Source organism: Neovison vison, chromosome 8 (genome assembly GCF_020171115.1).
Source record: "Neovison vison isolate M4711 chromosome 8, ASM_NN_V1, whole genome shotgun sequence".
Classification (NCBI taxonomy): Eukaryota; Metazoa; Chordata; class Mammalia; order Carnivora; family Mustelidae; genus Neogale; species Neogale vison.
This window is the reverse complement of record NC_058098.1, coordinates 82984734-82997387: the sequence shown is the minus strand read 5'-3', so window position 1 is coordinate 82997387 and position 12654 is coordinate 82984734. Positions and strand designations below refer to the sequence as shown.

At 35.5% G+C, this 12654-nt stretch overlaps 1 protein-coding gene and 1 long non-coding RNA gene across 3 annotated transcripts in view; one reads left to right on the top strand and one right to left on the bottom strand.

The window, feature by feature from the left end:
* The window catches only part of LOC122916503, a 49566-nt gene extending 48197 nt beyond the window's left edge, over positions 1 to 1369 (top strand). Inside the window, exon 4 of the long non-coding RNA XR_006386206.1 lies at positions 1288 to 1369. This is a non-coding gene — a long non-coding RNA (uncharacterized LOC122916503). The remainder of the gene's footprint in view (positions 1 to 1287) is intronic.
* Positions 1 to 12654, bottom strand: part of PAPOLG (poly(A) polymerase gamma) — a 29948-nt gene that overhangs the window by 3956 nt on the left and 13338 nt on the right. For both annotated transcript variants that reach the window (XM_044264017.1, XM_044264018.1), the window contains exons 8-19: positions 11481 to 11570; positions 8851 to 8989; positions 7947 to 8019; positions 7068 to 7188; positions 6668 to 6752; positions 6229 to 6282; positions 3972 to 4091; positions 3437 to 3546; positions 1376 to 1497; positions 954 to 1129; positions 493 to 581; positions 198 to 412 (exon numbers count right to left, since the gene is read on the bottom strand). In XM_044264017.1, the coding sequence (XP_044119952.1) occupies positions 198 to 412; positions 493 to 581; positions 954 to 1129; positions 1376 to 1497; positions 3437 to 3546; positions 3972 to 4091; positions 6229 to 6282; positions 6668 to 6752; positions 7068 to 7188; positions 7947 to 8019; positions 8851 to 8989; positions 11481 to 11570 (1394 nt within the window). The remainder of the gene's footprint in view (positions 1 to 197; positions 413 to 492; positions 582 to 953; positions 1130 to 1375; positions 1498 to 3436; positions 3547 to 3971; positions 4092 to 6228; positions 6283 to 6667; positions 6753 to 7067; positions 7189 to 7946; positions 8020 to 8850; positions 8990 to 11480; positions 11571 to 12654) is intronic.

Below are 12654 nucleotides of genomic sequence, written 5' to 3'. Positions count from 1 at the left end.
TAGATCTATTACTAATTTCAATTTAGGACAAACAATTAGTATTATTCCTTTAGGGTTTGGGCAAATATTCTTTTTAAACAGTCCTAAGGAGCACTAAGCTATGGAGAATTGTTAATTTCTCTAGTGCTAGTTTAACTTCAAACAAACAAACAAACAATAAAAGAACTACAGAATTACCAGTAAGGTTGTAGCTTTACCTTTTCTATGTCTTTCAACCTCTTAGAAGACCCATCTATAGATGGGGAATGGGATCTCTTGTGTGTAACATTCTTAGCTGACATTCCATTAAGATGTGGCTGTCCCTGGGCAGGGTTGTGGGGTGTCGGGATTCTAGGAATGACATTTCGTCCCACTACAGTAGGAATGGTGCACACAGCTGGGGGTGATACAGCTTTTACTGCAGAATCAACTTCTGAAAAGGAAAGAAAAATTCTAGTCCTTAAATGTATATGTAGTAGTAAAATAATTACTAACACAAGTACAGATACCTACTTGCACCAATGACTGGGATAGATAGTCCTTGTGCTGGGGGGACACTCAGTGGCTTTTCCACAATGACAGCAGCAGGCTCAGCATTACTCCTATTAAAAGTTTTGAATTATCATTGAATAATCTGTGTTACTTATTGAAAACACTCTTAACATTCAGGATTATTTCTTCAAGTACTTCCACTTTAACATTTCATTGGAGGATGAGAAAAGGGGAAGAAAGGCAGAGGACCAAGTAAAAAGTGAGAAAAGAGAAAAACCTGTGCATTTCTGTGTACTGATCTAATCCTATAACTTCATAAGCCTACCCCATGTCCCAAGGATTACAACAAATTTCCAAGTATTTCCAGCCAGAAACTGACTAGCATTTGGTAAAATAAAATATATTAACAAGATATTTAGCTAAAGGTACAGAAAAGTTTACATCATCCCCAAACTGAAGACTGAAAATTCTGAAAGACAGACCTTTCTGTTTCTCCTGAAGGAGGAACGTCAGGCTTGGAAGGTTTGTTTGTAGACACTGGGGAATTAAAAGGTGTTCCATTATCAGTGTCCCTGGAGCTATCCAAACAATTGCTATCTAGAGATGATCTTTTGGATTGTGGTCCACTTGAACTTCGACTAACATCAGAAAGACTTTGCTGGAAGAGGGGAAAGCAGTTAGGGTTTCAAAAAGCAAATGAAAATAATTAGTGGTTTCAATTCAGAAGTACATAAAATGAATTATCTTTTGTGACTAATAAAGGAGGGATTTTAGTTCTTGATTGAATAGTACCTTTCTTTCCTTTTTTCTCAATAGGTTTGGGAGGCTATTATAAATGCAAATCTGGTCCTAGGATAATGCGTCTGAGTGGAACCATACACTGGAAAGTTGATTACAAACTCACCTTTTTCTTCTTTTGAAGAATCTCTGCTGGAAGGTAGTGATGAAGCTGCTTTTTTTTAACATGAGTTGCTTCAATTTTCATTCCTTCCTTTAGCATGTTTATATTATTTGCCTGTCTGTACACTGTAACAATGTTAATATGTTAAATGGGCAAGTTCTTCCTGAACGGAGAGGTTTCTTTCTCTAAAATGCATTTGGTATCTCCCCATTATCTCACAAACACACATACCCACCCCGCTCAAACAACTATTTCTCAAACATTTTTACCATATCCCAATCCTATTTAAGTATCAATTAGGGGCGCCTGGGTGGCTCAGTTGGTTAAGCATCCAACTCTTTCAGCTTGGGTCATGATCTGAGGGTCTTAAGATTGAGCTTGTGTCAGGTGTGGAGCCTGCTTAAGATTCTCTCTCCCTCCCTGCTCCCTGCTAGTGCACATGTGCATCTAAGCGCTCTCTCTCTCTCTCTAAAGAAATAAAGTCTTAGAAAAATACAAGTACCAACTAGTTTTCTCATGTCCAACTTCTAAAATTTTCCAATAATTCAATCTCATTAACAAAATAAACCCATGAATTTCTTCCAAATCCTGTTTTCTGTTTTTTTCCCAAAAGACAATCTCTTTCTCATAATTACTTGCCCAAGTCTAAGCTAATCCTTACACTAAATATCCTAGATGCAATTTGAGCTCTTCTCCTCCATGAAGCTTCTTTTACTACACTAATCAGGATGTCAGACTGTCAGGTACTACCTAGAAATACATCCTTATTATACAAGCAGGGAAATGAGGCTCAACAGCCCTGAACAACTTACTGAGACTGAAACACACACTGACCTAGAGTGCCATTTCTAGTGCTTTTCAGATCTTGTAAGAAAGTCAGTTTTACTAACACACAAATTATGTATGTATGCATAATGTATAATGTATGTTCAACCATGAATACCAAATTAGATTATAAGCTTACTGAAGACACATATAAGAGGCTTCTTTTGCACAGTAACTACTGTGACATGTGGTAAATTATCTAATCTCTTGGGGGTCTCAGTTATCTTTAGTTTTCTAAAGAAGAACATTCTATAAATCTATAATAAACAGAGCTTCCCAACCTCCTGCTTTTGGAAAAGTGAGCCCAAATTAGAATGGAAAAATTTATGTTTGCATTCCAGATTGCGTATAAAAGCATCACCAGGAGTGCTTGTTCAACTTGAAGATTCTCTGGCTCCACTCCCAGAGTGGGGGACACAGTAGAGCTGATGTGATGTACAGGAATCTGCATTTTCATGATAAATGTGAAAGCTAGTTTAGAAGAATTTAGAAAACTCAGATGAGCCAAGCCAAAAATATTAATAGTATGAATGTACACTATTCCAGATTAAGACAATTCCAAATTTATAAGATACATTAAGATATTCCAGAAAGGTGTCATTAGGGAGCTACACGTGAAAGACACTCTTTCACTGATTCTGAAACATAATCAGCAAGCTGTACAACTGTTAGTACATGTAATAAATACAAAAATCATCTTTATGATTGTGCTTCTATCTGTGCAGAATGAGAATAAAAATCACCTGTATGGGGTTTTTTTGGTTGTTTGTTTCTAAATAGATAATACCATCATTTGGTACAAAACTCAAACAGTTCAGGGCACTGAGTGAAGTCTCCTCGCCCTATCCCCTAGACATACCTGGCCCCTTGACCTAAAGCAACCAGTTCTGTCCGCTTCTCTTTTAAAAACTATATATCCTTCCAGAGGTATTCTATGTATTTATAAGCAAACATGCTCACAAATATGTTTTTTTTTTTTTTAACTTATTTATAGAAATGGTAGTGCACCATACAGACTGTTTGGCAACATTCCCCCCACTTAATATCTTAGAGATAGTTTCACCATGCCTTTACTTTTTTAAATAGCAGTACAGGTTTTCATAATAGGGATGTACTATATTCATTTAACCAATGAAAAACAGAGCTAGCCAGGTCCATAGCAGATACCTAGAGGTTGGCAGATACAGGGCAGATACAGCCAAGGTTGAGAACCACAGCTCCATGATGACAAAGTCTTACCTGTATCAGTAAATGACTGTATATCATAGGTCAAGTCTATGTTAACACTTTCTGCATTTTCTACTCTCCGAAAAATTATTCCAAGGAACCACATTGATATGTAATTGTTGCTATAAAATAAAAATTTTAAATTTGTATTAATTTTTTTCACAGTTTTACAGATGTTATTTGGTAATTCAAACTTGGCACCATAAATACAAATTGTAATGGTTTGGTTAAATTCTTAAAACTGACCACAGCAGCACCGATCAGTTATCCTGTGTTGTTATAAAGAGGATTAAATGGCTTTGTAAACTACATACTAAAATTCTACTTAAAGATGCTCCAAATTTTACGATGGATTTTCTGCTGGGGTCTGTGGGCTACCAACACAGCATCTACTAGTTTTAATGCATCACCACTCATGCTCAAATAATGTATCATCCTCCCCCATCAGTGCTTGTTAAATGTCAATCTCACAACTGATCTTAAACAGTGCATATTTTGTTAAATAACATTATCTAAGAAATACAGTACTAAACAATAATTAACTTACTCTTTATGATGTTCCTTATTTCCTGGGAATGACTGGGGATTTACATGGGCAAGAGTAATAAATTCATTTCGTTCCAAGTTTCCAACAAGCACACGAATTTTAGATTCCACTAATCCAACCCTGAAATAGAACAGTGAACAAAATTTTTCTTTTTAAATTTGGAAACTACATCTAAGTAACCCAAAAAGCGTATTAGCTATGATGCTTTACATGTTCATTAAAAAAATGTAGTCCAATATATTACGGACTGTTTAAAATACCATTTAAGTAAATTACAAGTTACATAGTCAATTTCTGTGTTTCCCCCTTCCCCTTTTAAAAGAACTGCTCTATTCAGTGAATTCCCGATCTAAACTGTTAAGACCATAAAATAGTCATGATTGGAGCATGAACAAAAACTGTTGGTTACTCTGGTTCTAAATACTTTTTCACTTTCAAATCTTATGTCTATATGCTAAAACTAAGATATGTTTAAATAACATGGGGGGGGGAGCTCTAATAACTAGCACCTAATTCATGATAAATGTGCTCATATTTTCATAAAATTCGTACTAGATATTACACTTATAAAAGTTTCAGTAAAATCAGATCAGATACTACTAAAACATTGAAAGTTTCATCAGGTTTCTGCAACTTTGTTTTCTAAGTGGACTACTGTCGGTTATATTAACGTACAATAATTTCATTAATTAGAAAGAATAACTACAAGGACATTTTTACATTATTCAAATACTTGAAAAAGCCTATACATTTTAACTGTGTGTGCTTCAACAGCACATATATGGGATGTTGGGTTACTGTTCAGTGTTATCTAAATGAGAGGTTGGCAAACTTTCTAACAAGGGGCAGATAGTAAATATTTTAGGCTTTGTGGGCCAGTTTCTGTTGCAACTATTCAACTCTGCCATATAGCAGGAAAGAGACCAGGCAATATATAAATGAGTGAGCATGGCTCTATTTCAAGAAAACTTTATTTAAAATTTTTAAAGTTCATTTATTTTTTATTTACGGATCTCTATACCTAACATGGGGCTCAAACTCACAACCCCAAAATCAAGAGTCACATGCTCATTCGATGAGCCCCCTCAGGCACCCCCTCAATAAAACTTTTATTTTAAAAACATGTGGCAAACTAGATTTGGCCCAGACCATAGTTTCCCAATTTCCAATATAGACAAATGAAATTTTTTTTTAAAGATTTTATTTATTTATTCAGAGTGAGAGAGTGAGAGCGCTGTATTCAAGCGGGGGAGAAGCAGAGGGAGAGGGATAAGCAGACTCCACACTGAGCATGGAGCCCAACCAGAGGCTTGATCCCATGACTCTGAGATCCTGGCCAGAGCCAAAACCAAGAATCAGAAGCTTAACCAACTAAGCCACCCAGGCACCCCTACAAATGAAATATTCCATTTTGGTGATAGGATTCTTTTCAGTGTCTCTTTAATTACCAATAAAATAAGCACTAAACTTTGAATAAAAAATAAAACAGTATCATGTTTCCCTTCCCAGAGGTCACACCTGAGGAAAGCAAAACCATTTCTGGTGGCCTAAAAGCTTCTGCCTGATAAGAGTTAGGGATGTCAGTACACTGGAGGCAGAGGGAATGAATTTGGATTCACTAGAAATAAGGCACTGCTGCTTGACCAAAAATGCTTCCCTTATCTGCTGACAGAAGCTTTCATGCCACTAATCTCCTATATTAAAAGAATATAAAAAATGTATTTTCCTTCTAGTTTCGATGGGGAAACATGATGGCAAGGATGGAAAAGTCAGTAAGAGGTAACAGATTCATTCGAAGTGCCTCACAATTTTGCTTAAATCTGACTGAGAAGTGGCAAAAGGCAAAGACTATACACATACCGTTATTTTATGTTACTTCTAAGTCTGAAACATTGATTTGACAGCATTTCTTAAACGCTGATGCTGCACAGTCATGTAAACAATATGATTTAATAATTTTAAGGATAGGGCGCCTGGGTGGCTCAGTGGGTTGGGCCGCTGCCTTCGGCTCAGGTCATGATCTCAGAGTCCTGGGATTGAGTCCCGCATCGGGCTCTCTGCTCAGCAGGGAGCCTGCTTCCCTCTCTCTCTCTCTGCCTGCCTCTCTGCCTACTTGTGATTTCTCTCTGTCAAATAAATAAATAAAATCTTTAAAAAAAATAATAATAATTTTAAGGATAAATGCTTTGTAAATGGTAAAACATCATAAAAATGTTATCACTACAAAGTAAGTACACAACTTGAATATCAGTCTTACCACTCTAGATGGTTTTCTTCTGTTGATGCACTGGCAGTCAATACTATATAATGTCTATGAAGAATTTTTAGCCACAATTGGAGGGGAAAAAAAGCCAGAAACATAGTTAGGGTCTGCTCTTCCATCATTACTTGTTCTTTCTTCCTCCCACTGAACAAAAGAACTAATGCAGGCACACAGCTTATGAAAATTAGAACATGCTTTGATTTTCAAAAAATTAATTCTAGACCCTACAATTAAAAACGACTCACTAAAACAAACACCACTAATACTGGGTTAGATACTACTAGAGTACACAAACTCAACATTTAGGATTTCTGCTAACCTATTCTCTACCTCACTTGAAATATATGTTACCAAGTCACCCACCACATATTAACTTTGTAAGTTTAACATTCTTCTTTAAACACACAAACAAAAAATACAAAATTTCAAATACCTATACTTTTGAAAAAAATTTGGTGGCTCAAGTAGTTTGGACCAGTCTGATTTCCCTTGAAGGATTTCATCTGTGACTGCAAGACCTAAATTAAAAACAAGAGAGAGACTGATTTTGAAAACGGGCTATTTTATTACCAGCTTCTGTATCACTCTATCCCAAAACCTCGAACTCTACCAAACTCTTAAGGGAAAAAAAGAAATATATATTTCTCAGAACACAAAAACCAATTTCAAACAGATTGGGCTGGCTCCATTTTGGACTTACTATATTTTGGAAAACCATTACTGGAAGAATAAATACATATTTGAAAGAATTTTTAGAAATAACAGGCATAACTGCACTTTAGAATAAAACTGTTATAAATCAAAAACTTGTGGGAAAGGGCCAACAGGTTTACCTTGTTTAAATTCTTCTACCATTACTGTTCGAGTTGAGGTGGACACATTATACGTAGAATTCTGCTGTGGGTAGGCAGGGGTGATTATGGGCATGAGATGATACCTATCTGATGGATTTACCTGTGAAATTAGAAGCAGAATAATTGATCTATTCTCCTATTTCAGTTGTCCTCACTTCATTTCCCCAAAAGTCTGAAGAATATGAAATATAAATTTAATACTACATTTCCCCAATTCTAAGAAGTACATTTTCCCTCCCCAACTACATTTATTTCTGAAGTCAGGTATGTCTGACATTCAAAGGCACCTCTGTAAAAGTGCATTTTTCCCCTGAAAAGCTGTTAAACTGATGGTGTATCTTATACATAATGGTCTTTTAGAACCAAGAAAATACAGTATCATGGTTTCAAAAAGCATTATTAATCCAATGATTCTTTCTGCACCCACTCAATGTGCAACTCCGTATAGGTAACTCAGAGGAAGGAGCACTCACTCTAAAAGCAAATGAAAATGCAAGGTGAGAGTTATGCTAGCTTAGAACCACGAGTCTGCTTTAAATTGCAGGGCAAAGTAAATCTTTTATATACTTCAGCACTTTATTAGTTCTAACTAATTACTTATAAGAGTTTTTAACAATGGATTATGACATTTTGGTTGATACACCCACTCATTTACTTTTATATGGGTGATTTTTAATGACATAACATTTGGATCAGAATTTGAGATACAAATCACTTGCACCAAAAAACACAGCAGACAGAAAGAACTATAGCTATACAGAAGGAAGATGAGCAGGAATAAAAAGAATTATTTTTAGATTGCAATTTAGAGAATCATCCTTTGCCTAGAAGGTTCAGTTTCAGTAATAAGTCACATACCCGAGGATCCCAAACAGGCAAATTCAAATTGCTTTCTTCTGGTTGCTTCAGCAGCACAGGATTTGGCCACTCCCTAACATAAATAAGGCAAATTAATTCACAAAGGATCTCACTTCAGGAACTCTATGAAATGTAAAAATCATCAGAATCTCTCTTAACTTTCATAGAGCAAACATTGTGGATGGGTATTTGGTATTGAAAAGAACAAACAGGCAAGGGAAGCAAGTATACAAAGTGGTTATATTTTAAATGTGTCTTCTGAAAGGGCAAATACTATTTAGCTCATTAACCTGTAATTAATTTAAATCTGAATTTTCCAGGGGCACCTCGGTGCCTCAGTTAAGTGTCTGACTCTTGATTTTGGCTCAGGTCAGGTCATGATCTCAGGGTCATGAAATTGAGCCCATGAGGCTCTGCGCTGGGCATGGACACTGCTTAAGATTCCTTCTCTCCCTCTGCCCACTCCCCACTCTAAAATAAATAGACAAATTTAAAAAAAAAAAAATCTGAGTTTTCCCCTTCCTTCTATTTGCTTACATGGATTTAACTCTGATAACTTAATAGCAACAGGGCTAACTTTACTGAAAATACTAATAAATCCACATAGTAGCTATGATTATCACTTCCGTTTTACATATAAGACATTAATCTATATGTAGCTAGTCATCAGAGGCAAATAATTGCGACCACTCTCAAGCTAAAAGCCTACATTTACAGACCTCTCCCAACCCCAGGAGAAAGCACCATGTGGTGTCTCATCATTGTCTCAAATTTGATGTCTTTAAACTTTTAATTTAAAAGGAACGGAAGACAAGAGAAAAAGTCTATGCATCTCTCTTAAATTGCTGAACAAATTTATGTAAAGGCAGAAACTAGTAAATAAAGTATGCATATGAATACTTACCACTTGGAAAAAACTAAAAAGAACTTATGAACTAAAGTAGAAGCTGCTGCATTTGGGTATAATTGACAAGTTCTTGCAACTAGCATTGCCCAGGAGACACCGCCAAGGAATCCCAGCATGTTGGAATAAATACCACGTCCTAGAAAATTAATATATTTGTTAATTATTGTTAGGATCTACCATCCATGATATTCAACTATAAGTAATGGGATAACTTAGTTCCTACAACTGTTCTTCGTTATCCTTTCCCCTCTGGAAATAACATTATACAATCAATAAGCAGACCTTTTATTAGTAAACTATAAGCTGCATCTCGTCCCCCTATTTCTCCAAAACAGACACCTCAGTTCCCTGCCTCAGTTCTGACTGCCGAACCAGGCTCTACTGATATAACACTGGAATTTCCCTCTTTTCAATAGCTATGGTTGAGAAAGAAATGAAAGGAAGGAGGAAAGATATCTAGAGGGTTTACAAGTACAAAGAATAAACATTTCATTAGTAATCATATTCATGGGCATTTTAAAATCAAGCATAAAGCTGGACTAACTTCAGTATTTTGCAGAATTTCAATCTCTCTCCATAAAGTACAATATACCATTGGTACTAGTCATTTCTCTTAAATTGTTTCTTAGAGCAATCTATAAAAAAGTATTACCATATTTCATCAAACCTATTGGGTCCTCAATTACATAATAAAGCATTATTTTATGTCCTACTAATCAAGAAAGAAAGATACAAAATGTCAATTTCAGATATGTTAAAGTATGTAAAATATGCATCTAAGAATTGACAAGACATGGTATTTAATCTAATCTGTAAGGGAAGAAAAATTGTGATATCCCTTTCTTGCAAATTACTTTATCCTGACTATATAAGATTAACTGAGCCCAAACACAAATCCTACTTGCTTAAAGGTCTTTTTAGATATGTACTTCCAATATGGTAGCCACAAATCACATGTAGCATTTTTTTGGTTAACAGCTTTACGGAGATATCATTCATATAGCATAGGTTTCATCAACGTAAAATGTTAAAAATTAATGGCTTTTAGTATATTCACAGAGTTGTGTACCCACCACCATAATCAATTCTGGAACACTTTCATCACCCCAAAGAGAAACCGTTAACAGTCACTCCTCTCCTGTTTGCTCTCAATCCTCCCAGACTGAGGCAAGGACTATTCTTCTACCTTTATAGATTTGCCTATTCTGGACATTTCACATAAATGGAATTTACCTCAGTCCATTTTATTGCCAAGTAATATTCCAACATTCCATATAATAGATATATCATCTTTTGTTTATCTATTCATCAGTTTATAAACATAAGGTTGTCTCTTTTTGAATTATGAGAATGCTAAAAATATCTGGGCATAAATTTTTTTTAAAGATTTATTTGAGAGAGGGAGAGAGAGAGAGAGAGAGAGAGAGAGAGTGTGTGTGTGTGTGTGTGTGTGTGTGTGTGTTTATGTGAGTGGGGGTGGGGCACAGGCAGACGGAGAGAAGCAGACTCTCTGGAGCATGGAGCCCAAAGCAGGGCTTGATTCCAAGACCTCGAGATCACGACCTGGGCCAAAATCAAGAAGTCAGACGCTTAAAATGGGTAAATTGGAAGGGGAAGTGAACCATGAGAGACTATGGACTCTGAAAAACAATCTGAGGGGTTTGAAGTGGCGGGGGGGGGGGGGTGGGAGGTTGGGGTACCAGGTGGTGGGTATTATAGAGGGCACGGCGTGCATGGAGCACTGGGTGTGGTGAAAAAATAATGAATAATGTTTTTCTGAAAATAAATAAATTGAAAAAAAAATAGTTATGAAAAAAAAAAATAAAAAAACTAAGCCACCCATAGGCCCTATGTGTGCACAAATTTTTGTGTGGACATATGCTTTTACTTCTCTAAGACGCTGTTTAATTTTAAATGCTAAATTTTAAAATTCAGTTCCTTGGTTGCACATTTCAAGTGCTCAATAGCTACATGATTACTTTTGGATAGCACAGATATGAAGTATTTCCATCATCACAAAAAGTTTTATTAGAGAGTGTGGTTTTAGACTAAGTAAAACCTGGTGCCAGAAGTATAGCACTACTTAAATGTAGTTACAAATAATAGAAAATGTGCTATGCCAGCTCAGAATTGGGCCTTTTATGAACCATATCCTATGTGTATATATAAATTAGTTCCAGGCTTTATTAGAAAAATGTCGTAACATTAAAAAAAAAGTTGAAACTATCACTGTAGGTTCTTCATTTAATAAATTTATGGCACACCTGCTACAAACTACGTGCTGCTGGTAATGGGAAGACAAAAATGAGTAAGATGGTCCTGCCCACAGAGGACTTGAAGAATAGTGAGGGTTTCACTCTTCCAGTTCTAACTCCTTCTGACTGCCTGGCTAAAACTGGAGATGAAAAGTCAGGAGGTTTTAGTTTTCAACCAAGGAACAGGAGGGTGGAGTCACCCCTCAGAGCACCATAACCACTGTACGTGAAAAACAGGATTCTCCAGAATCTACTGGACCTCAATTCCCAACAGTATAAAAAGACTCAGGAGTTTCCATATGTGCTTCTATCATTAGTAACTGAAAACTGTAATTTTATAATGCAAACTTAAAAAAGATGTGGGATACTTACGTTTTGCCCATAATTTGACTGCTCTTAGGGTGAGTCTAAAAGTTTCTTTATTTGGCACTAAATGCAAAATTTCATCAGTAACTCTACATCCTGAAAAAGATAAAGCATTCATTTATCATTATGCAACAAAATCTAGTTAATTCAGACATACTTCTAATTTCCAGATTCTCAAATACTAAAACTACCAAAGATAATAAAATGTGGGCTTATTTTCTCTATGTATTTGAAATTTAGCACATATGAGAAATTACTTTGCTTTTAAAGAATTAAAAAGTACATGGCTAATGTAATTCAATATTAAAATAAGAGATGGATCTGAATAAGTTTAGCTTTTTTCACCATTTGTCTTTACTGCTAATCAAATGTCCCCAACTTGTAAAACAAAACAATAAAGCAATAACAATTGCTTTAACATCCACCTTATTTCACAAACACTGTGATTTACTGTTGTACTCTGAAAGTACAATAAAAATGCAGTGATAAAAGACACTATAAGCCAGTGTTTTGTTCTCAAAGAGAAGTCTTGGACCCTTGGGAATGCTAGGTTAACCTATTTTTTTTTTTTTTTTAAGTTTGTCAAACCTATTTTTATAATAACAATAAAGCTTTGCCTCTTTACTGTGTTAACATTTGCACTAGTGGTGCAAAAGCAGTGGTAGCTAAAACTTACTGGTACCAAAGCTTTAGCAACAAACTGTACTAGTAAATAATTATTTTTACCACCACACATTTTAAGTTAGAAAACAGGAAAGGAACCCATCCAATGTTTGAGCAAGTTAAAGAAAGCTGAACTACCTGTTTTTTTCAAGGAACACCAGTTTTACTTAGAAGAATCCTAAAAAATGAACAAAGTGAGCCCCTCACTTCAAGGAAAACAAATGACAAAACTTGTTACCAATAATAAAATTTGAGCTTTCAAGTAAAAATTAGAATTTTGGACAACTAGTATCTGCTACTGTGAGACTGACAGCTTTCCAATATTTAAAGACTTTTCTGATGAGACTGGGTGATATTAATGAATGTGATTTTCCTGGATATTTTATAATGAAATGTGTGTTAACATTTTGAAGATCCAAATAACTCTGTGAACCAGTAATTTCCTAATGAGCAAGGCATGACAGTACAAAATCATGCATGGGTAAAAGATCTATTCAAAGAACAAGACAGACCAATA